This window comes from Cherax quadricarinatus, chromosome 76 (assembly GCF_038502225.1).
Source record: "Cherax quadricarinatus isolate ZL_2023a chromosome 76, ASM3850222v1, whole genome shotgun sequence".
NCBI lineage: Eukaryota > Metazoa > Arthropoda > Malacostraca > Decapoda > Parastacidae > Cherax > Cherax quadricarinatus.
The window spans coordinates 2,495,601-2,521,392 of NC_091367.1; the positions used below are offsets into that span (position 1 = coordinate 2,495,601).

The 25,792-nt window shown below is 37.4% G+C and overlaps 2 protein-coding genes across 9 annotated transcripts in view; one reads left to right on the plus strand and one right to left on the minus strand.

Annotated features, from left to right (window-relative positions):
* Positions 1-18,374, minus strand: part of Mtl (Rac family small GTPase Mtl) — a 31,583-nt gene extending 13,209 nt beyond the window's left edge. The window contains exons 1-4 of one of the 4 annotated variants that reach the window (XM_053798338.2): positions 18,269-18,374; positions 11,954-12,090; positions 9,290-9,404; positions 8,162-8,279 (exon numbers count right to left, since the gene is read on the minus strand). In XM_053798338.2, the coding sequence (XP_053654313.1) occupies positions 8,162-8,279; positions 9,290-9,404; positions 11,954-12,069 (349 nt within the window). In that variant the 5' untranslated portion in view covers positions 12,070-12,090; positions 18,269-18,374. Of the gene's footprint in view, positions 1-8,161; positions 8,280-9,289; positions 9,405-11,953; positions 12,091-13,581; positions 13,683-18,268 lie in introns of those variants that run through there. The other 3 variants (XM_053798335.2, XM_053798337.2, XM_053798336.2) reach the window with 3 other exon arrangements.
* Als2 (Amyotrophic lateral sclerosis 2) overlaps positions 14,179-25,792 on the plus strand; it is a 64,639-nt gene continuing 53,025 nt past the window's right edge. For 3 of the 5 annotated variants that reach the window (XR_011394132.1, XM_053798331.2, XM_070101131.1), the window contains exons 1-6: positions 14,179-14,246; positions 18,975-19,151; positions 19,612-19,882; positions 20,416-21,605; positions 23,114-23,269; positions 25,699-25,785. Coding sequence is in view for 4 of the 5 variants with exons in the window: in XM_053798331.2 (XP_053654306.2) it covers positions 18,981-19,151; positions 19,612-19,882; positions 20,416-21,605; positions 23,114-23,269; positions 25,699-25,785 (1,875 nt within the window). In the remaining variant the exon portion in view is untranslated. Of the gene's footprint in view, positions 14,247-17,036; positions 17,468-18,974; positions 19,152-19,611; positions 19,883-20,415; positions 21,606-23,113; positions 23,270-25,698; positions 25,786-25,792 lie in introns of those variants that run through there. The other 2 variants (XM_053798330.2, XM_070101132.1) reach the window with 2 other exon arrangements.

A 25,792-nucleotide genomic window follows, 5' to 3' on the forward strand; every position in this document is an offset into this window, starting at 1 on the left:
CTGGCAGGAAAAGAGGGACTACAAATGTATAAATTCAAGGATTATGTGGAGTAAAATAAAGATTGGATGTGAAAAGTGGGTTATAGTAAGCGTGTATGCACCTGGAGAAGAGAGAAGTGTAGAGGAGAGAGAGAGAGAGATTCTGGGAAATGTTGAGTGAATGCGTGGGGAGTTTTGAATCAAGTGTGAGAGTAATGGTGGTTGGGGATTTCAATGCTAAAATGGGTAAAAATGTTATGGAGGGAGTAGTAGGTAAATTTGGGGTGCCAGGGGTAAATGTAAATGGGGAGCCTTTAATTGAGCTATGTGTAGAAAGAGATTTATTAATAAGTAATACATATTTTATGAAAAAGAGGATAAATAAATATACAAGGTATGATGTAGCACGTAATGAAAGTAGTTTGTTAGATTATGTATTGGTGGATAAAAGGTTGATGGGTAGGCTCCAGGATGTACATGTTTATAGAGGGGCAACTGATATATCGGATCATTATTTAGTTGTAGCTACAGTTAGAGTAAGAGGTAGATGGGAAAGAGGAAGGTGGAAACAACAAGTAAGAGGGAGGTGAAAGTGTATAAACTAAGGGAGGAGGAAGTTCGGGCGAGATATAAGCGACTATCGGCAGAAAGGTGGGCTAGTGCAAAGATGAGTAGTGGGGGGGTTGAAGAGGGTTGGAATAGTTTTAAAAATGCAGTATTAGAATGTGGGGCAGAAGTTTGTGGTTATAGGAGGGTGGGGGCAGGAGGAAAGAGGAGTGATTGGTGGAATGATGAAGTAAAGGGTGTGATAAAAGAGAAAAAGGTAGCTTACGAGAGGTTTTTACAAAGCAGAAGTGTTATAAGAAGAGCAGAGTATATGGAGAGTAAAAGAAAGATGAAGAGAGTGGTGAGAGAGTGCAAAAGGAGAGCAGATGAAAGAGTGGGAGAGGCACTGTCAAGAAATTTTAATGAAAATAAAAAAATTTTTTGGAGTGAGTTAAACAAGTTAAGAAAGCCTAGGGAAAATATGGATTTGTCAGTTAAAAACAGAGTAGGGGAGTTAGTAGATGGGGAGAGGGAGGTATTAGGTAGATGGCGAGAATATTTTGAGGAACTTTTAAATGTTAAGGAAGAAAGAGAGGCAGTAATTTCATGCACTGGTCAGGGAGGTTTACCATCTTTTAGGAGTGATGAAGAGCAGAATGTAAGTGTGGTGGAGGTACGTGAGGCATTACATAGAATGAAAGGGGGTAAAGCAGCTGGAACTGATGGGATCATGACAGAAATGTTAAAAGCAGGGGGGGATATAGTGTTGGAGTGATTGGTACTTTTGTTTAATAAATGTATGAAAGAGGGGAAGGTACCTAGGGATTGGCGGAGAGCATGTATAGTCCCTTTATATAAAGGGAAAGGGGACAAAAGAGATTGTAAAAATTATAGAGGAATAAGTTTACTGAGTATACCAGGAAAAGTATACAGTAGGGTTATAATTGAAAGAATTAGAGGTAAGACAGAATGTAGAATTGCGGACGAACAAGGAGGTTTCAGTGGGTAGGGGATGTGTAGATCAAGTGTTTACATTGAAGCATATATGTGAACAGTATTTAGATAAAGGTAGGGAAGTTTTTATTGCATTTATGGATTTAGAAAAGGCATATGATAGAGTGGATAGAGGAGCAATGTGGCAGATGTTGCAAGTATATGGAATAGGTGGTAAGTTACTAAATGCTGTAAAGAGCTTTTATGAGGATAGTGAGGCTCAGGTTAGGGTGTGTAGAAAAGAGGGAGAATACTTCCCGGTAAAAGTAGGTCTTAGACAGGGATGTGTAATGTCACCATGGTTGTTTAATATATTTATAGATGGGGTTGTAAAAGAAGTAAATGCTAGGGTGTTCGGGAGAGGGGTGGGATTAAATTATGGGGAATCAAATTCAAAATGGGAATTGACACAGTTACTTTTTGCTGATGATACTGTGCTTATGGGAGATTCTAAAGAAAAATTGCAAAGGTTAGTGGATGAGTTGGAGAATGTGTGTAAAGGTAGAAAGTTGAAAGTGAACATAGAAAAGAGTAAGGTGATGAGGGTATCAAATGAATTAGATAAAGAAAAATTGGATATCAAATTGGGGAGGAGGAGTATGGAAGAAGTGAATGTTTTCAGATACTTGGGAGTTGACGTGTCGGCGGATGGATTTATGAAGGATGAGGTTAATCAAAGAATTGATGAGGGAAAAAAGGTGAGTGGTGCGTTGAGGTATATGTGGAGTCAAAAAACGTTATCTATGGAGGCAAAGAAGGGAATGTATGAAAGTATAGTAGTACCAACACTCTTATATGGATGTGAAGCTTGGGTGGTAAATGCAGCAGCGAGGAGACGGTTGGAGGCAGTGGAGATGTCCTGTCTAAGGGCAATGTGTGGTGTAAATATTATGCAGAAAATTCGGAGTGTGGAAATTAGGAGAAGGTGTGGAGTTAATAAAAGCATTAGTCAGAGGGCAGAAGAGGGGTTGTTGAGGTGGTTTGGTCATTTAGAGAGAAGGGATCAAAGTAGAATGACATGGAAAGCATATAAATCTATAGGGGAAGGAAGGAGGGGTAGGGGTCATCCTCGAAAGGGTTGGAAAGAGGGGGTAAAGGAGGTTTTGTGGGCAAGGAGCTTGGACTTCCAGCAAGCGTTCATGAGCGTGTTAGATAGGAGTGAATGAAGACGAATGATACTTGGGACCTGACGATCTGTTGGAGTGTGAGCAGGGTAATATTTAGTGAAGGGATTCAGGGAATCCGGTTATTTTCATATAGTCGGACTTGAGTCCTGGAAATGGGAAGTACAATGCCTGCACTTTAAAGGAGGGGTTTGGGATATTGGCAGTTTGGAGGGATATGTTGTGCATCTTTATACGTATATGCTTCTAAACTGTTGTATTCTGAGCACCTCTGCAAAAGCAGTGATAATGTGTGAGTGTGGTGAAAGTGTTGAATGATGATGAAAGTATTTTCTTTTTGGGGATTTTCTTTCTTTTTTGGGTCACCCTGCCTCGGTGGGAGACGGCTGACTTGTTAAAAAAAAAAAAAAAAAAAAAAAAATACAGTATTGAAAATCCCAGTCTATATACTACCTGTAAATAGTAAAAAATCTGTTTTAAACAATTATACTACAAATGCCCGACCAAATACATGTAAACAGTACAAATACCTGCATAAAAGAAATGGTAAATGCAAAGCCTGTTTTAATATGTTTATGATTAGTAACCTTTTTAAGTTTTTTTTTTTTTACCTTTGCAGCTCTGCCTGGGGATAGCCTTTTCAGCAGATTAACTATTAAACCAAGCTGTTGGTGTTGGCAGTCAACTGGCCCACATATCCATCATCTAGGCTGATGTAGCACTTAAGAACATTAAGAACTGAGGAACACTGCAATGGGTCTACTGGCCCATGTTAGGCAGGTCCTTCTCAAATCCAACCATTCCCACCCAAAAATATGTCCAATCTATACCCAAAACTACCCAAGAAATTAACTTCAATACCTCAGATCCTCATCAAATCCAACCTTTCTCACTCGTATTTAGTTTTTTTTTTTTTGACGAACTTTCTGTATCCCGCCAAGGCAGGGTGACCTAAAGGAAAAACAAATGTTTTTTACTTGTATACTTGTGAGTGGTGCATTAAGGTATATGTGGAGGCAAAAAATGTTATCTATGGAGGCAAAGAAGGGAATGAATGTAAGTATAGTAGTACCAACACTCTTATATGGGTGTGAAGCTTGGGTTGTAAATGCTGCAGCGAGGAGGCAGTTGGAGGCAGTGGAGATGTCCTGTCTAAGGGCAATGTGTGGTGTAAATATTATGCAGAAAATTCAGTGTGTGGAAATTAGGAGAAGGTGTGGAGTTGAAAAAAGTATTACTCAGAGGGCTGAAGAAGGTTTGTTGAGGTGGTTTAGTCATTTAGAAAGAATGGATCGAAGTACAATGACATGGAGAGTGTATAAATCTGTAGGGAAAGGAAGGTAGGGTAGGGGTTGCCCTCGAAAAGGTTGGAGGGAGGGGGTAAAGGAGGTGTTGTGGGCGAGGGGTTTGGACTTCCAGCAAGCGTGCGTGAGCGTGTTAGATAGGAGTGAATGAAGACAAATGGTATTTGGGACCTGACGAGCTGTTGGAGTGTGAGCAGGGTAATATTTAGTGAAGGGATTGAGGGAAACTGGTTATTTTATATAACTGGACTTGAGTCCTGGAAATGGGAAGTACAATGCCTGCACTCTAAAGGAGGGGTTTGAGATATTGGCAGTTTGGAGGGATATATTGTGTATTTTTATACGTATATACTTCTAAACTGTTGTATTCTGGGCACCTCTGCAAAAACAGTGATTATGTGTGAGTGAAGTGAAAGTGTTGAATGATGATGAAAGTATTTTTTGGGGGGATTTTCTTTCTTTTTGGGTCACCCTGCCTCGGTGGGAGACGGCCAATTTGTTGAAAAAAAAAAAAACTTGTCTAACATATTTTTAAAGGTTTTAGCTTCTATGACTACTTGGCAGTGTGTTCCACTCACCAGCAACTCAGCTTGAAAACCAGTATTTTCCTATGTGCTTTCTAAACTTACCTAATTTAAATTTATTTCAAGTTTTTTTTTTTACTCAATATCCTCAGTGCTCTATTTATATTGCCTATGTATACTTTATGATGAAAACATGCTCCAGTGTCAAGGATGCCCCCTCCCCAAGTCTGACTGCCTAAATTTTAGAAAAAACAAAAAGAAATGGTACCCATTGTAATAACAGTAATAAAGATATGTTAACATAACTTTATTACCGTTATGTTAACATAACTTTATTACCATTATTACCATGGATACAGACTTGAGTCCTGGAAGTAGTAGGTACAGTGATTGCACTCTGAAGGAGGGGTGGAGATATGATGCAGTTTTTTAACTGTAGTGTCAGCATGCCTCTGGCAAGATAGTGATGAAGTAAGTGATGATGAAAGCGTTTCTTCTTTTCTCAGGTCACCCTGCCTCGGTGGGAAATGGCCAATATGTCAAAAAAAAAAAAAAAAAAAAAAAAAAAAAAAAAAAAAACAGCATAGAAAACTAATGGTAAAATTCTGAGGGCTAAGGAAAGGGTTGTTGAGGTGGTTTGTGCATTTACAGATTGGAGCAAAACAGGATGACCAAGGTGTATAAATCCTAGGGTGGAATGATGTTGGCCCAGATGGCTGACACAACCCATTAGGGCAGTGGTTCCCAAACTGGCGGTAAATTACCCCCTGGGGGTAATTTAACCATTTTTGGGGGGTAATGGAGGGGTGACAGAAAAAAAGTTATGAATTCTGAAAATCAAGAAAACAATGCGGTACCCGGTATGAGGATTATTGTTAACTTTGTCTTAGTATATATAGTTGTAAAGTAAACCTATTATAAGTAAGTAATAAAGTTAAACCAAATAACAATAAACATCAAAAACTAATATACAGTATTAGAAAAGAAGAAATATATAGCTAAGTGTGTGGAAACCCAAAAGTATTTTGACAAGTATGCTTCAGGACAAAAGTCACTCAGTAGCCCAGATCGACCTGTCCAGTACGCGTCACTCACTTCCTGAGGCTGCCTCTATTTCACACTGTCAGTTTATCTGTGAGCATCAGCCGAGGTAGACATAAGCTGGTATGTATATGTACTGCCCTGTGCAGTATATAGTTAGTATTTACCCACTGTTACTGTGAATTTGTAGCTATTATTAATTTTATATATAATGTATGTGTGGTTCTTACGTTTTCAATGGTTTTGCTAGGATTAGCAGAGTATGCGAGGCTGTATACGTTCACGTTTAGCCATATATATCAATAATAACAACATTTTGTGAAAGGGGTAACATGCTTTATGTGGCATGTTAAATTGGGTAACAAGCTGAAAAAGTTTGGGAACCACTGCATTAGGGAATGTAACCTCTGCAGTCTGTGAGAGTCTACTGTATAAGGAAAGAAAAGCTGGAGGTCAGAGTGGAAGGGAGTATGGAAGAAGTGAATGTATTTAGATACTGTACTTGGGATTGAATGTGTCAGCAGATTTTGGTCATGGAATGATAAGATAAATCTCAGAAATGATGAATGGAAAGAAAGTTGCAAGAGCATTTAGGAATCCATAGAAAGAAAATACTTGAATGCATGAAAAAAGAAATGAAAAACTCATAAGATATTGTGGATCGTTGTATGAAATGTATTACTTAACATGCATAATATGGGATGTTGAAATGGCTAGAATATGCATAAAAATTCAGCAAAATGTTGATAAAGAGGGTGTAATAATCAGAGAAGGATGGGAGGTGTAAGAAATGTATAAAATCAGTACTGAGATGACAGGGCTTTAACATCTGGTAGGCATATGTGAATGTGTTTAAGAAGTAGGGGTCATCCCAGGAAGGCTTGTGTAAGTCTGTTAACCCGTCAACGGTCCAAACATATACATACGTTTTTACCACTAGTGCCCCAAACGTATATATACGTTTTATGTGTCATACATTTAACATTGCCACGATAAGCCTGAGTCACCTAGACATGAGAGAATGGGTGTGAGCACTCACTGTGCGCCATATTAAAATAATTGGGGATGCCTGGGTACAATATGCTCTTTTTTCCTATTAAAAAACAACAATGTTTTTTTTTCTCGAAAAAGTTGGGGCAGTACGGTAGTGAACGTATATATACGTTTGGACCATTTACGGGTTAAGGGGGGCTGGACACTTCGCGCGGAGTAAAAAAAAAAATCGAAAAAAATATGAAAATTGAGTTATTGTTACCAAAAAATAGCTGAACTCTCTGGCTACACTCTGGTATAATTATTATCCTTATACCATGTTTCTAAAAGGAATTACAGCCATTTATAACATGCTTGGTGACAGCGCCTTGTGTAACAAGTGCTGACGCGGCATTCCCCCCCCCCCCGTGCTATTTTTATCGTGTTCTTATGTCTTTATGTCTAATATAATACAAATTCACCGTCTGAGATCATGCCAGAGTGGGCGGAGCTAATATGGTCAAGGGGCCAATCGGGAACCCTGGGAATTGTGCCCAAAATGGCCGACACCTCCAGCAAACAAAATATTCCATACTCACGCTAATATTAATTATAAGGCTTATTTACCTATCACAATTGATCTAATATGACATAATACAATATAACAATAGCATAGAAACAAAAAGTACACCAGAAAAAATAATATATAGCATAATATGACGCCCCAGAGGAAAAAAATTCTAGCGATATATCCCCTGAAGGTGAAAGACCCATTCTCTCATCAGTGATGAGAGAAAACGTAGATTTACAATGGTTAACTGTAATAAACACTTGTAGGTCACAGAAAAAGTGTAAAAGAAAGCAAATTTTTCAGGGAAAAAAAAAATTCCCCAGGTACCTGGGGTGCCGCGCGCTGCGGCCTATATCTCGGAAGTAAGTTATTTACCTATTTATGGCCGCTCCATCATTATTTATGAATGAATTGACTTGATTTTCACAAAAAAAAAAAACATAGAAGAATGATTGCTTTACTTCATTCTAAGTACCTTTGTGAAGTATCCCAAATATTTTTAGATTTGTGTGGGCAACAAGACCGACATCTTCCAAAATGTCAAAAAATTTATGAAACTATTTTTTTTAGCATGAAGATAAGGTTCATTTTAGAAAAGGTACTTGGAACCTAATGGAATTAGAAGTGTTCTATCAGCAGCAAGTGTCAAAACCACTTTTCCAAGTACCACTGAGTCAGACCCGACTGCCAAATGTAATTTTTCGTAAATTTTGCATATTTCATTTTCTTTTTGGCCGATATGTTTGAAACTTCAGCACAGCATACTCGATATAAGCTTCTAATGGATTTTCTAAACAGAAAATAAAATTACAATTATTAAAATAAGGCATTTAAGGAATGAACAAATTTAGGTCTTAGTTGAACTGAGACAAAACGGCAGCAGGTGACATATATTAAGGGATAAAAAATTATATTTACTTGTAAGTCGTGCATAATATGGTCTTTCTGCATAGATTACATTTTGGACAATCCTGGAACATTATCATGTACCATACTTGTGTGCTAGCTCGTTTCTTTGCAATCTGTAATTAATTATCCAAGAGAGACATATAAACACGAGTAAAACAGAAAAGTTTAGGGAAGAGTTAACAGCAAAAAATGCCTTACCAACAAGAATAATAGGTGCATCTGGACAATGGTGCTTAATTTCTGGATACCACTTAGAGGTGACGTTCTCACAGGAGGACGGACTCACCACACTAAAGCAGATCAAGAACACATCCGTCTGTAGTTCCAAAAAATAAAATACATAAATTATCATACATCATTTTTATTAATTTTTAGATGTAATACAAAAACAAATAAAACAACTTTTGAATGCTTACTCAAAACCCATGATATACCCACAAACAATTAAGCAAGAGCTTTCAACTTTGCAGCCAGATTTCTATATTGATTGCCCATCAATTAGAATGTTGATGACAGTAACTTGTAGGCCTATATAGTTATCACAATTGTGATCTAGCACTCATAGCAGATAGTGATCCAGTTTCTGCTAGAAAACTCTTCTTTGTTTCAGGCAAGGCATAATGAAGAAAAAACTGGTTTGAGTACTGTCGTATATTAGCATTAGCTACCCCTTTCACCAGCTTATCTCCCTCTTGTTATTCTGCTAAACACACTGGCCAACAATGGCTTTAGTTCATGTATAAAAACAAGTGTTTCTAACTACAGTGGAACCTCAAATATTGAACTGCTCCCAACTTGACCAATTATGTAAGTGTATTTTTGTAAGTGCTTTTATAAGTGTATTTTTGAGGGTCTGAAATGAACTAACCTAATTTACATTATTCCTGATGGGAATAAATTTGTTCGGTAACGGCACTCAAACAGCCGTCTGGAACGAAGAATGTTCGATATCTGAGGTTCCACGGTAATTATGAGATGCTGAATTCATATATGAACTTTAGTTTTGCTCCAACATGTACAGTTTCTATGAAATGGTTCCCCACGGTGAATGATGTTACTAAGACAGTCTTCATACAGAAGAGATACCAGGAAAACATGAAGATCAGTTTGATGGCCGACTACTGCTGTACAATACACTGCTGTACAATGGTGTGGGAGTCATATTGAACACAAGTTTTCAACAGAAAGCATTAAGCCAAAACCTTTTTCAGAAAGTAAATGGACTGAGTATTAGTATGTGGAATAAACCAATAAAAAAAAGTGACAAGTTAAGCTAAAACAATTTTTTTTTGAATGGATGACATAAAAAGAGTTAAGGTAACTGACCTGTGGATACGATAAGGGTCGCAATCTATCATAGTCTTCTTGCCCCGCTGTGTCCCAAAGCCCCAAACTGACAGGAATGCTATCCACCACCATTGGTGCTGAGTAATTGTCAAATCTGAAAACATTCATTAGAGTAATGCTTAATAAAAACTAGGCTACCAAAAGACAGAATGGGTTACAATATTTAAAAATCAAATGATGAGGATATCTGAAAAATACTAAAAAAAAAAAAAAAACTTAATTGATCCCAAAAATGACATTCTGGATTGCCATAATTGTGAAAAAAAGACTTATAATTCCTCAAGTGGACCTTAAACATACAGATATGGAATCAGAAGAGATAAGAGTATACTGTACATGTGCATTCCTGTGGCTAGAGCCTCAACATGCACTTGTTTATGAAGCTTCTAGTAGTTCTACTGCATAGACTGTGTCAGTAATTTATTGTACTCTACTGAAAGCAGTGAAGAGTTTTTACGAGGATAGTGAGGCTCAAGTTAGAGTATGTAGGAAAGAGGGAAATTATTTCCCAGTAAAAGTAGGCCTTAGACAAGGATGTGTGATGTCACTGTGGTTGTTTAATATATTTATAGATGGGGTTGTAAGAGAAGTAAATGCGAGGGTCTTGGCAAGAGGCGTGGAGTTAAAAGATAAAGAATCACACAAAGTGGGAGTTGTCACAGTTGCTCTTTGCTGATGACACTGTGCTCTTGGGAGATTCTGAAGAGAAGTTGCAGAGATTGGTGGATGAATTTGGTAGGGTATGCAAAAGAAAAAATGAAGTGAATACAGGAAAGAGTAAGGTTATGAGGATAACAAAAAAGATTAGGTGATGAAGATTGGATATCAGATTGGAGGGAGAGAGTATGGAGGAGGTGAATGTATTCAGATATTTGGGAGTGGACGTGTCAGCGGATGGGTCTATGAAAGATGAGGTGAATCATAGAATTGATGAGGGGAAAAGGGTGAGTGGTGCACTTAGGAGAGTGTGGAGACAAAGAACTTTGTCCTTGGAGGCAAAGAGGGGAATGTATGAGAGTATAGTTTTACCAACGCTCTTATATGGGTGTGAAGCATGGGTGATGAATGTTGCAGTGAGGAGAAGGCTGGAGGCAGTGGAGATGTCATGTCTGAGGGCAATGTGTGGTGTGAATATAATGCAGAGAATTCGTAGTTTGGAAGTTAGGAGGAGGTGCGGGATTACCAAAACTGTTGTCCAGAGGGCTGAGGAAGGGTTGTTGAGGTGGTTCGGACATGTAGAGAGAATGGAGTGAAACAGAATGACTTCAAGAGTGTATCAGTCTGTAGTGGAAGGAAGGCGGGGTAGGGGTCGGCCTAGGAAAGGTTGGAGGGAGGGGGTAAAGGTGGTTTTGTGTGCGAGGGGCTTGGACTTCCAGCAGGCATGCGTGAGCATGTTTGATAGGAGTGAATGGAGACAAATGGTTTCTAATACTTGACGTGCTGTTGGAGTGTGAGCAAAGTAACATTTATGAAGGGGTTCAGGGAAACCGGCAGGCCGGACTTGAGTCCTGGAGATGGGAAGTACAGTGCCTGCACTCTGAAGGAGGGGTGTTAATGTTGCAGTTTAAAAACTGTAGTGTAAAGCACCCTTCTGGCAAGACAGTGATGGAGTGAATTATGGTGAAAGTTTTTCTTTTTCGGGCCACCCTGCCTTGGTGGGAATCGGCCAGTGTGATAATAAAAAAAATAATACTGTAAGTAAGTCAATATATAAGAGAATTCAATCAACCTTTGGTAATACTAATTAATTTATTTTTAATTCCCCAGAGAAGTTTTGGGCTGTCTAAACTGTAAAAAGGATAGGATGCTGGTCCCAGTGCTTTTGGTTTAGAAGTGTTGCACAGTACCTCCTCTTGATACAGTTTTCTGATTTGAAATTTTCATTTTGCTTCCATTCATTCCCATACCTAAATATGTAACACTATTTATATTAATTGACAGCATGTGATCTTTATAATATTTTTTCCATCATTCATAGACTTCATTACCTATAGACAAGACACATTCATTAATGTTTATGTTTTGAGTTTCTCCCACAATTTCTCCAGAGAAAATTTAAGATAAAAACTCATGACACAGAGCTTGTATGATGCAAGAATTAACAAATAGCCCAGACTTTGGGAAAGAACCTTCCCACGATGTTTAAGTCTGTCCTCTCTTGGACCATTATCTAGCCACAATCAAGCACAAAAATGGGAGAAAAACCAGAAGACAGGTAATTTAAATACCGTAATAATTTTTTGTTGCATGTTATTTTGACCTATAGCTGTGTGCTAGTCAGATGCACCAGAACTTTAAATATACACACTTAATGTGTACACATGAAATTACTACCTACTACACTACACTACACATGAATCTTTACTACAGGATTTCCTTGATGGAAAACATTATGAAGCAAACAGAAAAGTGATATTTGTATACGTATTGAATGTAAGTTGAATTGTGTAAGATTTGCCAACCATCTTTCTTGTCCACAAGAATAAATTTTTTCTGCCAAACTACAAAATGTTTTAACAGGCTTCCATTTCACTTGCTAACATAGGACAGTTGAAGTCATTATGATAGGACAGCACTATTGTCTTGTCATAGAGTGCAAAATGAAAACTTACGAAAACATGGAATGACATATTAACCACTTACACTGTGGGGACGTATTCTTTAGGGAAGGAGTCTGTGGTATAGGATATGAGCATACAGGTCTTGCCCACAGTACCGTCTCCCACAACCACACACTTAATGGGACGGCCAGATGACATCTTCCCTGCTCTCTTTCACACCTGTAAAGAATGGCAGATAGTTACACGGAATCAGGTAGAACCTATTTTTTTTTATTTTAATCAAGAAAAAAAGGTAAACCCATAGGGACCATATAACATCTGGGGAATGGGAGACAATCAGGTTCAATCCAATATATTACACATATAATGCATAGCATGTTAGATAGGAATGAGTAGGGACAAATGTTTTTTTTGGGACTTCACAAGCTGTTGGAGTATGAGCAGGGTAATATTTTGTGAAGGAATTCAGGGAAAATGGTTAGCCAAGCTTGAGTCCTGGAGGTGGGAAGTACAAAGAGCACAGATCCAATTCCCTAAATCAAGAGCCCCTCTCCAGCATCAAGGAACCTCTCTTGAGGGGCAAAACTTGTGAAATAATCTGTGTTTGTGTTCAAGAGCTGCATCTATCTCCAAAACACCCAACACACTTCATAGGAGACTATTCTTGTATAGCTAACATTCATGTACCTATTAATGTTAGCTGAGCCTCTCTTTAATGTTAATGTAAACAGCTCAGTTTACCTTATTACTAGTATATTTCCTTCTATGGTAACTGATTTTAACACAGTTGATTTACTTAGCTGTTTTAACTTTAAAAGTTTAAATAAGATATTACAAGGACTCCAATGAAAATAAGTCAATGACTTTTTGGGAGTTATCCTAGGTAATTTACACTATTATAATTGTACCTATGTGTGCCTGTGCCTAAATAAACTTACACAATCTCTGTATAATGAGTGATGATTAATGAAATGTGCAACAACATTGAAATATGATTAACACTGGAGTAACCTGTGTGTCTGTTCAAGCATTGTATCCATCATCTCCCTCACACCCAACACACTTAACAGGAAACAATTCCCCAATAAAACTTCCTCACAAAAGTTTATCCGAGAGTATAACAAGAACCCAATGGAAATACGTCGTTTTGTTTATTGGGTTATCTTAGGTAATTTACACCATGTATGATAATTGCACATGTACGTAAATAACCTCATTTACACCACATGTACAAGAACCCCAATGGAAGCAAGTCATTTTTAGGTTATCCTAGGTAATGAACACATATGCTACCATGTATGATAGTTTGTATAACTGTATTCATGTGTACCTGTACTTAAATAAACTTAATTTACTTAACCACATGTAAACTGTTACCACTGGCAGGACAGCCTAATACCATCTCACCTACAATATCTACTAAATAGATATAACTAAGGATAACCCAACAAAGGCGGTGTACTGCGTCCACCATATATCCCAGGCTGAAAACGCCAGGTTAAATAAGTCTCTCCTATATTTGCAGAGGGGGAAAAAAAAAAAAAAAGGGCTGGGCCACTATGACTGTAAACAAACAGGTCCACCCACCCACACCTCCACCCTCACTACTGTACCCCTTGACCCACCCATCTTCCACCCCACACACGCCCACGCCCTCACCCACACCCACATGGAGGCACTCAGGAGAGACAAACAGCAGAGAAACGCTACCATTTACCCAGAAAAAACCAACCAGACACTCAACAATCCTCCATCCTCGTCCTCTCAAGAACATTCCACTCGGTTCTCATCCCAAAAATAAACACAGTAGAGGGGAAAAATTACATGTGTTGCTTTATTTCACCAATAATAATTGCTAAATCGTTTTTTACAACATAGAGGAGGATATTGCTATATATTTAAGAATAATTTGTGTTTATGTGAAGTTTAGCAGTCAGGTGAGCCAAACCACAAGTGATAAGGTTCCTCAAGATTATTAGGATAATACAAATTACATGGATATTTTTATTCATCGTGCAAATATCTTCGGCATTAATCTTGGCCATAAAACAGAGCATGATATAATAAAGGATCAATAAATAATAACTATATGTCATTTCTATCTAAGACAATAACATATATATCCATATATTGAAGCTAATAAAATTTCTAAGTTAGATTCCGGAATAAAAGCATAAAAAAGTAAAAAAATATAATATATTTAGTGTCTGTAAAATACTAACACGGTTATTGGTAACGAGGTTATGAGTTTATGATAAAGAACTATATATTTATTTATGGAAATCTTATCCTGGATACTGGATGGGACAACAGTATGGTGGCCAGTGAGCTCAGACAGACGACGGAGATTGTGTCTCTATGACTGACATATTAAGGTGATAACAACCTATAAACTTGCTTTTATACCGTTCTTTGTAGTTTACCAATCTGTCCTCCTGGCTAGTAAGTGGGAAGAAAGATGAAATTAGAGAAAATGCAAGATGTAATGGGATGGACGAGTTTTGACCAACGCACACACTGGGAAGGGCTCTTCTTCACTTCGCTTTCTTTTTGTTATTTAATACATATAATGGTGTAACTGTGGTATAAACATACTACTAGTATTCAGATACTTACAATGAACTAAAATGAATATCCAGCCACTACCTTAGTTGGCACCGATAGACTTAGCAGTTTAACTACCCCATACTTCCGACATCCTTATGTAGGCAGGGACGGCAGGTAACATTTTATTTCAATATATATATCATCAAATAAAGAAAGGGAGAACCACCACAAAGATAAACATGTCTACCGGCTACCAGAACAAAAGCAGCGTGTCATAGTTAACATCAACATAGCCTCCACTATGGTAAACACAGCTTCAGCCACCACTACCCTAAACAGAGCTACACCACCAGTGAACCAACAATTAAGTGACTTTTTTAAGCATTCATCTACCCCGGACTTCTTCCTGTTTGATGAGCAGGATATACAAGCAACTAGAATGCAAGATATTGAAAACTGCTCAAAATTCCAGGAAGAATTGCTAACCGTGCAGACATTACGAATGACTGAACTTCAAAAATTGCAATGATCCAATCAGCCTTGCTAAGTCACATACAGGAGAAGCTGCCCAAACAATAAGAAAATAGACCCACTCACTGGGTGAATCAAAACCCAGTAAATTAGGACTTAATATCCAGGTTGAATAACAAAATCTAGTGGGGTCTGCAGTTGTGAAATGTGCCATTCCAACCCCTTGACACACAAGGTGAGAACTGTCAAAATGACAGTGAGCAGTATATAAAAAAAAATTCAATGTAACATGAAGAAACAAAACACTAAAAGTGTACATAGGTTTAGAAAGCATAATGCAGGTGGAGCACAACCATTATTGCATAAGTTTAGTGACAACACTATGAAAGATAACCTAATAAAATCTGCAATATATCAGAGGAAAGTCATCAATATCAGTGAATGTCTTACAGTTGCAACAAATAGGACAACCAAACAATGAAGTACCTCTGTTTGTCAGCAGAAATGTAGTTGCAGGATCCTTGATGCAGATCACCACATTTACCTTCAATTGCACTATTATCATCATTGTTTTTTACAATCTTGAAGCTTATAAAAAAATCTGATTGGCTTTTTTTGGGGATTATAATGAACATAACCGTATTTTCCCCTATGTTCCTCAGTTCAGTTTGCACAGTTTTTTATTACTCTTTTCAGGAACATAAGTACTGTGTCATCTGATGGTCTTCTGTACTTTAGTATTCACCATTAAAAACGTTATAACAGATTGTTATAAAATATCCCGTTATGCCATCCATTATAAACCAGATTGTTATATTTAGTATTAAAATTGCAAAGTATAGCATGCTAGCAGACCAGCTTAATTAGTTGTTCATTAGTTTTAGGTTAATTTGAAAGCAGCCTGAAATGCTCTTCATAACCAGGGGCTTTCTATAATGTATGCCAATAATGTCAACTGATCTTATATCAATTGTATACTGTACTTGTTAGAAATAAAATTATCATTATCATTACCATACTATTCCATGGGTCTTTGTTTATATCCATTTCATCGTTTTTTATGTTCATGGTGATTGGCCAGGCCTCAGTGTTAAGCGTTATTATATGTTATTTGTATACAAAACTGAGAAGTACATTACATATTATCAATCATATATAGGGAATAATATTGGAGATTGTGGAAGATGTGAAGTAGTAGTTGATCAGTCCTTCAACCTTGACAGAAGGTGTTCACTTCCTCACTTGTGGTGGGTCTAAAGTAGATGCCCAAAATTGGAGACTTATGCATTTAAGGCAGGGAAGATGAGACAGTGTAGAAATGGTGGTATGAGTGGACAGGGTGCACTACTGGAAGTCAGTCATGTCAGTAGGTCAGGCAGGTTTAAGAGTTGTAGAATTCTGTGTACCATAATTTCATCATTTACAATATTATTCTATTTACTGGACTGAGAAAGCCACTGGTTGGTATAGTATAAATACCCAGGTGTTTCACATGTACGTATCTTGTTCATTCTCAAAATGTTGATTGACTCTTGACCTGCCTTTACTTATGTCTTCATTTATGCCTATCATCTACTAATATTCTTCATTTATATCTTCCCTCATTTTGTCATTCTAAAGAGTAAGGTAAGAGATGGTATCAGATACTAACAGGTGTGAAATAAAATACATGTGTAGTACTGTACTAGGGTATCTGTTGAAGAGAAGTATCACTTCTCGAGTAAAACATTTCCCAGTAAATTTCCTAGTACTCTACTATATTTATGTCTTGCAGCAGCACATTCTCACTGATGTCCTAACTGAATGTACCACCTTTGATGCTGACTCAGATTTTCTTTTTTTTAACTGAAACTGTCCTATTGCACCAACTTTGATTTAAATTTTTCTCTTTCATTTTTATCTACCTCCACTAACCCCTAACCTCACACATCCTTATTCCTCACTCGCTCCTATCCTTCACATATTCCTACTTTTGAATATTCCTTCCCTGTAGTGCTCTGTGACTCTCATGGGTTTAGCACTTAACTTGATTATAATAATAATATATGTCTTATTTCATTTCAAGAAAGTGTAGGTTTAGGGCTCTCAATCCATCTTTGTATGAAAGATTTCTTATACACTGGATTAATTTTGTCATTCTTTTCTGTGTTTCATCCAGTGCATTTATATCCATTCAGTAGTATGGAGACCAGAACTGCACTTCATAATCCAAATGAAACCTTATCATATCTTGTATCTTATCTCACTTCAGTGACTCATGGCAGTTTGTTCTACTCATCTACAACTCTATTGCCCTTGAGTTAGTTTTGTTTATTAGTGTTAGGATATATGTACTGGCTTCATGTTGGTCATTAAGGCTGTAATTCACCTACACACCAATATCAAGAATACATTATTACCTGAAATAGGAATTAATGTGTAAATATACTTGTAAATAGTGTAGTGATATTGACAAGATGTGGATAAAGACACATTTTGATATGTGTGGCTTCTCCAGTCCTGATACAGAGACCACTGAGAAAGGAGCATGTATGGTAGCAGGGTCCAAGTGACATGAAGCGTAGAAGAGCTATGAGTAGTGAGTATCACATGATGGCTGTCTCCAATATGGGCAACATCCTGTTTGTTAAGACTGTATTGTTTTGGATTTCTGTAGTATTGTGTTAGTGACAGAAATTAAGGTGACCACTATACATTTTCATCTGCACAGATCATTTTCACAAATGACTAAATTGGCTGCATTTCATCTCAAAAGGTGTCGTCAATCATTTGTGTTGGATACAGGTGTTGCTATGGTTGTGATGGCTTGTCTTCATGAACCTTAAGCTCCTAAGATTCTGCTGTGTTACCTGTATATTTCTTCTCACAACCCCACATGGTATTATGTATACTCCTAAACTAGTTACAAAGTCACTCTTATGCTTAGGCTCTTAATGGATTCTTGAGGAGCTAGTAGCTTTTTTACAAGCTGATTGTCAAGCTGGTCAGCAACTAACACATTGAACCCATTTGACAGTGTTCAGTCCATCAGTCTCAGGTCTTTGAGATTGGTGGGGTGAGCTTCTCTTTTCAAGGCTGAGTGACTGATCACCTCAGACTACTACTATACATCTACTGTCTCCAGTATTATTCTCTGTTGTATTGATAAAGCCATTGGGTGACAACATATCTCCACAGGAAAGATTCCCAAGTGCTCCTCTTACAGGTTTTTTATAGTATCATTATATAAACATTGCTTAATTTTGTAGCCTGGGCAATCACAATAAACATAAGCAAAGATGCTGTGTATGTAAACAGGATTTAAAGAAAGATCCATGGAAAATATATGATAAGTTGTGCATTTAATGCATGTTGGTCACACCACCTACTGTATAGATACCATGTATGGTTGAGGCAGGGTTCTAAATGGGTAAGCTTGTGTCTCCCTCCCGTTAGCTTTTGGTGATGTTTTTCTTCTTAAAAGCCCTTGTCCTGTTGAATCTTTTAATAGTTATCAACAGATTGCAAGATATTCACTGACAAGGCTGATAAGATAAGTAGCACTTACATGTTATTCACTTAGTTGTGTAGTTAACCCCACTGCAAAGTGATATTAGCTGTATGTAGTAATTATTTATTTAGGCTTGTAAGTAACATCAGTATAGTGAAATTTCCTGCAGACTAAATTTAGTACCCTGTACTTACTACTTAATTCTAATACAGGTACTGTATTTAGATAAGTATTATAACATGTAATTTAAGTTTTGTGCAACAATTCAACATGTATAATTTTTTTTTTAAACACATTAGCCATCTCCCACTGAGGCAGGATAATTTGTGTAGTACTGTATATAATAAAATGGATTAGATTACAATGAGAGTAATACTGGAAGGTTTAGTGTACATGATAATTGTTTGTAATAGGATGTCATTTCTTTTATAGCATGGTCTTGTGAGCCACAAAGGTCATAAAATAGTCTTAGAATATATAATTTTTCGTCATTTTGACTTAATTTACTAATAAATGTATTGAAAATTAAATTAATACACTATATACACTGCACGTTGTTGTGATATTTTTTAACCTCTTTGCCATTATTTTGCAGTGTACGATGGTAGCAACGTATGGGTGGAGGGGAGGGGACCCCAGGAACATGCTCATCGTGCCTACTGAGACGGTCATTAGGGTTGCCGCATCCCAAGAAACAACAGTCTTTGTTACAGCCGGTGGCAGATTATATATTGGCCAGTACAATGGTCAAGAGAGGGGCAGTTTGAAACAGGTGTGTGCTGGCTTCGTTTATGCTCAGGATGATTTTCCGGTTCTTAAGAATATGCTCTTACTGTGCAATGAATATGTTGTCTGTTTATGACATTGGTGAGTACAGTACTGTAAATGCTTGATTGATATTGATTTTTATCATTTCATTTGAATTCTCTTTCTTGTTGACTAGCTCCCTTGTTCTCTAAACACTGTAATGATTTTTTATTATAGGATTTTAGTTTTGGAAATATGGGACAAAAATCTGCTAGTCAATTGATTTCAAAACAACTAAGTAAATGTATTTTGTTTACAGAATCCCCATTATTGTTACGATCACAGCCAAACAACCTCATCTTTATCCACTACAGTCATCATTAATGGCTACCTGCTCTCCCCTATTAATATGTTAAACCTAGGGTTCACTATATTATGAATGCAAGCTGATATAATACTATACTGTACTCTGAATTTTTTTCTAGATTGAGCTTGGAAGTAGATGTGTTCGTGATGCAACAGTGTACAGAGGCCAAGTGGTGTTTGTCACTGATGCTGGGGAAGTATTTACTCGGGACTTGAAAGGAGGTGATGTTCGCCCTTTGCCTGTGCTGGAACCAAAAAAGACCTGTACTCATGGCCAGGAGGAGAAGGGGCGGAAGGTTCGCGTTCGGGCAGTGGCAGCTGGCTATGATCACATATTGTTCCTGAGTGCTCAAGATGAAATTTGGGTTCAAGGACGGGGACCAGCCCTAGGTCTGTTGATCTGTTTAATACTGAAAATTATAACTGGCAAGCACATTGAATTTTGTAGGTAGGCCAATTGAATAATGCAGGAAAGATGAGAAAATGGAGCAGTAACTGTTGAAACATTTTTACACCTGGAAAGAGTAGTTCTTGTTGAGTACTGTATTCTTATTTAGATTCTTTAGCAAACAAAAGGTAATCAGAATAGATAAGGTATTAATCTTATAACTGAAAAGGCCTCACATGGATTTTATTTGGTTTGTTACTAGTTATCTCATCTGTATTTCACAGAGCTTAAGTAATTTGTATAATATTTCTGGACAATATTATATTTTCTCCTCTTGAATATTGCTCATGGAGTTTTTTCTTGTTGATGTATTTTCCCTCCTTTTTTTAAGCATTTTTGGTGTTGGTGATTTGAATTGGTGTTTTTATTTAAAAATGAGGCACTTCATTACATATAAAATAACTGTATTGTATCAAATACTGTATGATTTCTCTGATGCTTTACTGTGTGTTTGACTGTTGTTTTACTTTAACAGGACTCTTCACAAACAAAACTGAAAATGAAATTACAAACCCAGCCCGTGTTGATTTCTTCAAAGGAAGAAGGGTAATGCAAATTGAAGCTGGAGCTTACTTTACTGTGGCTCTTGTGGAAGCTTTGCCCCCTGTTCACCACGATCCAGCTGCTGAGTCGGACACTCTTCCAGACTTCGACTCCTATGTTAGATCATGTGAGCAGTGCCGCCGAGAGACCGGTGATCGTGTTCTCTTTGAAGATGCAGATGAATTTGACAAGTGCCCTTTAGGATTGGCTGTGAGGAAGGAATATTTTACCCCAGACCGGAGATCTGATCTTCTGTCGCCTGCTCCAAGTAGTGTAAACATGGATGGTAGATCGTCACGAAACAGTGTGTTCCATGAAGATGGTGAATCTTCAGATTACGTTGCAGATGAATTAGATCCAACCTCAGGAGAAGTTTCTTGTGATGGCACGTCATTAAATACTCCAGTTGAATTACGGACAGGAATTGAATTAAAAGATATGGCTCGAACACATAGACAGAGTGTGGGAAGTGATTTTGAAGTTGTTGAGTGCACTGATGATGAGACAGAAATGGGAGGAGAAACTAGGAGGAGGAAATCAAGTTTAGCAGGTAGTAGTAGCCTATTTCTAAATGCAGATGCTGCCCGACAGTTTATATCTAGACAGCTGTCATGGATGACAACAACGAGTGTGGAACAAGGCGAATGTATCATGGAAAACGAGAAAATTAATAACAAATACCACATAGACAGTGCTACTGAGCTTATTAAGGAAAATGTAGCTAGTGCAGCAAACAGTGCTGCAAGTCTTGTAGCTACTGGTGTTCGAACTGTCAGTGATAAAGTGGGCCAGTTGTCACGTCATTTCAGTAGTAGTGAATGTGCAGATGGTGAACTGCATGATCTGACACCAGACTCTGATCCTTTCAGTTTAGATGCATTTTATGCTAAGACTCCCAAAACAAAAATGAGTAAAAGTGATTCCTATGAGTGCAATAGTCTTCCACGTCGACTTTCCGACGAATTGTGTCGTAAAAAAACACACATGCGAACAGCATCTGGGGGTTTGAGCTTTCCAAAAGTAGGCAAAGATGGTGTATTAACTCTTGAGAAAAGGCCAGAGCAAGTGGCAAAAAACACTGTTCTTATCATAGATGGGGGACGTCATATTTTAAACACTGAGGTAAGTGCTATGCAGTAAGTTTTGTATGATGACCCAACTTACTATGATTTGCATTTAAAATTAGGGTACTTTGGAACCTGTAGGGAATTAATGCTTATTACCAGACATCTAGGTGAGTACAAATAGGAAACTCATCTGTCTTGCACTCAGCATACAGAGGATCAAGCTTCCACCACATCTTGCACTGAATGACCCATGTAGGTTTAGCACTTAATATGAATTATTTATTTAATGCTTATTACAAAATAAAGAATTAAATTACAGAGGACATTCATGAAGGCGCTTCCCTTCTCCCATTATTCCCCTTACACGTGCCCCAGCAAGGACCCTTACTTCCCCAAGTCTTAGAGCCTCGGTTCGTGTACTATCATGTACTGACATAACTATTATACAAATACTGTACTATATGATCATATACAGTATATTACTTGGTTTTCTCAAAACATCAATAATTCAAAAATTTAAAGATGTAAACTGAAATAAGACGAATAAGCGAGGTTTCATTATGAGGACACTTAAATATATGTGTATATGTAATCACATTTGTAAATCTTGTAAATTACAATACTATAATTGTAAGTCTCATTTGCTACTACTGTATATTACTTTTTTCCTTAGAGTATGTGATGCAATAATAGCATTGTTCCAGTTTACCGTTTTTTTTTATTGTTGTCATTCTCACTCAGTTTTTTTTTTTGTATGCTGTCGAGCTGTATAGCCCTTGTGGCTTAGCGCTTCTTTTTGATTATAATAATAATGTATGCTGTCGATAAGCTGAAATCACTTGTTTCTTGCCATGGTACTTTCTTTTTTTTTCTGCTAGTAATGATATAATGTTTCCTTATAATAAATTTTTTTTGCATGGAGTAATAGTGTTTTCTTGTTACTGCTATGAATACACTGCTGAATTAGATCTTTTCTGTATTTGTTTGTAGGTCACCATTGATATTTTGCAATATTTTTTTTTCATTATCTTTAAATATAAATTAAGTGGCATTTTCCATCACATTTTTTGCTTCATGCAAGTTTTTGTCAGGATATATTTGACACTAAAATTTTAATACATGTAATAGCCCTGCTTCTGTAGCTGTAAATTGGTAATTAAACTGTATAATATGCTGACTAGATCACTGAAGACATCCCTGTGTAGCACTGGTATTAACTGTCACAGTGAGATAAATTGGTATTCATGGTCAAAGTTTCTGGACCCTGTCATGGGGTTATTGTATAATGGCAATATTGTAAGTTTAATTTCTTAAATGTATAAGCCTGTAAATCATATTTTGATAGTGTGCCCTCCCAATTACACTGTCATGTGTTAGTTAACAAGAAATTGCCTTTGTCAGGCTCTTACAAAGACAATAGATAGGCTCTTGAGACACCTAGCCACCATTCTGCTGTCCTTGTTTAACCCACAGGATGGTAAAATATAGATTGCCTGTAACAGAGATATATGAATGTTTATTTTTTTGTTATGAAATCTACATTTACTGTTAATTTATTAACAGGTTTGGGCATGGGGTTCAGCTAATAAGGGTCAACTTGGCCTTGGTGATCTGAGCCACAGGTCAACCCCAACCAGTGTGGTAACCCTGAATCACATGGGGGTCACTAAGTTAGTTTGTGGCTCCCATCACACAGCTGCTCTCACCATTGATGGACAGGTCAGTTTACCTTGTGGTAGATATTTTATTGCTCTTATGCTTCATGCATAATAATTTTCATAAAATTGTAAGTTATTTATGGGATGGAGTTCATAAGGAAGGTAATGGTAATCTCTGGACATTTTCTGCTACAATACTTATGATTTATTTATGAAATATTAAATTGGGCTGGAACAAATATGATCTGGTAGGAGTAAGAAAGAGCTAGAGGTGAGTGTAGTGCATCAACCTTAATTGATAGAATGAAAGCAACTTTGTCAGGCAGGATTAAGACCAAGATGATAAAATGAAGAGGGGATTCAGTTTTGAAATAGTTGGTGTATTTGTTCTGTACTGTATATGTATGAAAGAAGGGAAGGTACCCAAGGATTGACAGCATAATTCCTTTGTATAATAGAAAAGGAGACTAATAAGAATGCAAGAATTATAGGAATTATATGTGTAGATCAAGTGTTTACATCGAAGCATACGAGTAAGCATAGGAGGAGCAATTTCATAGTGTATACTGTACCTCAACCACTCCATCCCTTCACCAGAGAGAGGTCCATTATTTAGTGGTATTATACTCTGAATTTTACAAGTGCATAACACAAGAAACTGAAAATATTTTGAGAAGTATCACATGTTTTTGTTGTTACAGGTCCACATCCCTGTATCCAAAATTCTGAAATTTGAAAAGTTCCGAAAACTGAAGTTTTTTCATGGAGTGTGGAGCATCAGTCATCTCCATGCTGGGTCAGGCCACCATATGGCGGTGTTGAGAATCATTCTGAAATTTGAAAAAATACAGGCCCCAAGGGTTTTGGATAAAGGGATGTGCACCTCTATAGGGTTGAAGGGTTCTGATGGCTCCTAGTGCAATGATTGTCGAGTTAAGAGTTTGCAGTGGCTCTTAGGCCCTCCCAACAATGCATGCATAGTTCATTCAGATAAGCAGTTACACTTTATGGCATGACAAGCCACCAATTTTGTCATAACGAAATGGACAGGGCCAAAAGATGTATGGAAACTGCTTTAATTGGTACCAGAACAGACCCAGAACCATGGCACACACTATACAAATACAAATACATTGGCTCACATCATACTTCAAAGACATTCCTGACATTAGGGTTAGAGAAAAAAATGCTGGCCAGAAACCAGATGAGAGTTTAACAACAATGTCTTGAATACCTTTCAGTGTTCTGCCAACCTAAGATTTGTCACTACACTGACTTTATTCTTTCTTTACTCCCAAGAGTATATACTATATGCTTGCATTTTGTACCCTTTGTATGACTTGACTAATACCTTAATAGACTGAAATGTTGTCTTAATGAAAGTTTATCTAAAGTGTGTTTTTACTGTTAAAGATGTTATTTATGAACATCTTAAGAGTCTCTGCTATTTCACCTAATATTCTTTGATCAGACTTCATTTTACAGTGTTTTGATGGTAAAAGCATATAACTGATTTTAAATGTTAAATATATGTAAGGGGTAAGGGAGGTTTTGTGGGCGAGGGGCTTGGACTTCCAGCAGGTGTACGTGAGCGTGTTTGATAGGAGTGAATGGAGACGAATGGTATTTGGGACCTGACGATCTGTTGGAGTGTGAGCAGGGTAATATTTAGTGAAGGGATTCAAGGAAACGGGTTATCTTTATATAGCCGGACTTGAGTCCTGGAAATGGGAAGTACAATGCCTGCACTCTAAAGGAGGGGTTCGTGATATTAGCAGTTTGGAGGGATATGTTGCGTATCTTTATAGGTATATGCTTATAAGCTGTTGTGTTCTGAGCACCTCTGCAAAAACAGTGATTATGTGTGAGTGAGGTGAAAGTATTGAATGATGATGAAAGTACAGTGGACCCCCGGTTAACGATATTTTTTCACTCCAGAAGTATATTCAGGTGCCAGTACTGACCGAATTTGTTCCCATAAGGAATATTGTGAAGTAGATTAGTCCATTTCAGAGCCCCGAACATACACGTACAAACGCACTTACATAAATACACTTACATAATTGGTCGCATTTGGAGGTGATCGTTATGCGGGGGTCCACTGTATTTTCTTTTTTGGGATTTTGTTTCTTTTTTGGGTCACCCTGCCTTGGTGGGAGACGGCCGACTTGTTGAAAAAAAAAAATGCGTAACACACATTACTTATCTTAAAATATTTTTGTCCTTAGCATATAATGAGTGGTGACTATATTTATCGTAGGAAGTGTGAATAAAGAATGGGTATAATTAAAAATGCTGTATAGTGAAACTGTAAATCGGATTACTGTAAAGTGAGGCCCACCTGTATGCTGTAGTCACACACACATTATGACTGTAGGACATTTTCTTAATAGCCAGTTTGATATTTTCTTCTTTGATTTACTGTTTAGTCTCTAAGGATTAGATGTGGTTTTATTTCAATACTGTTACTTATCTTGCTTTATTTTCTAGGTTTATATATGGGAACCAAAAGATACTAGTGATGAAGTTGATCATGCAACAATGGAGCCTAAGTCACTTAAGTCTTCATATTGGAAGGTGTCTT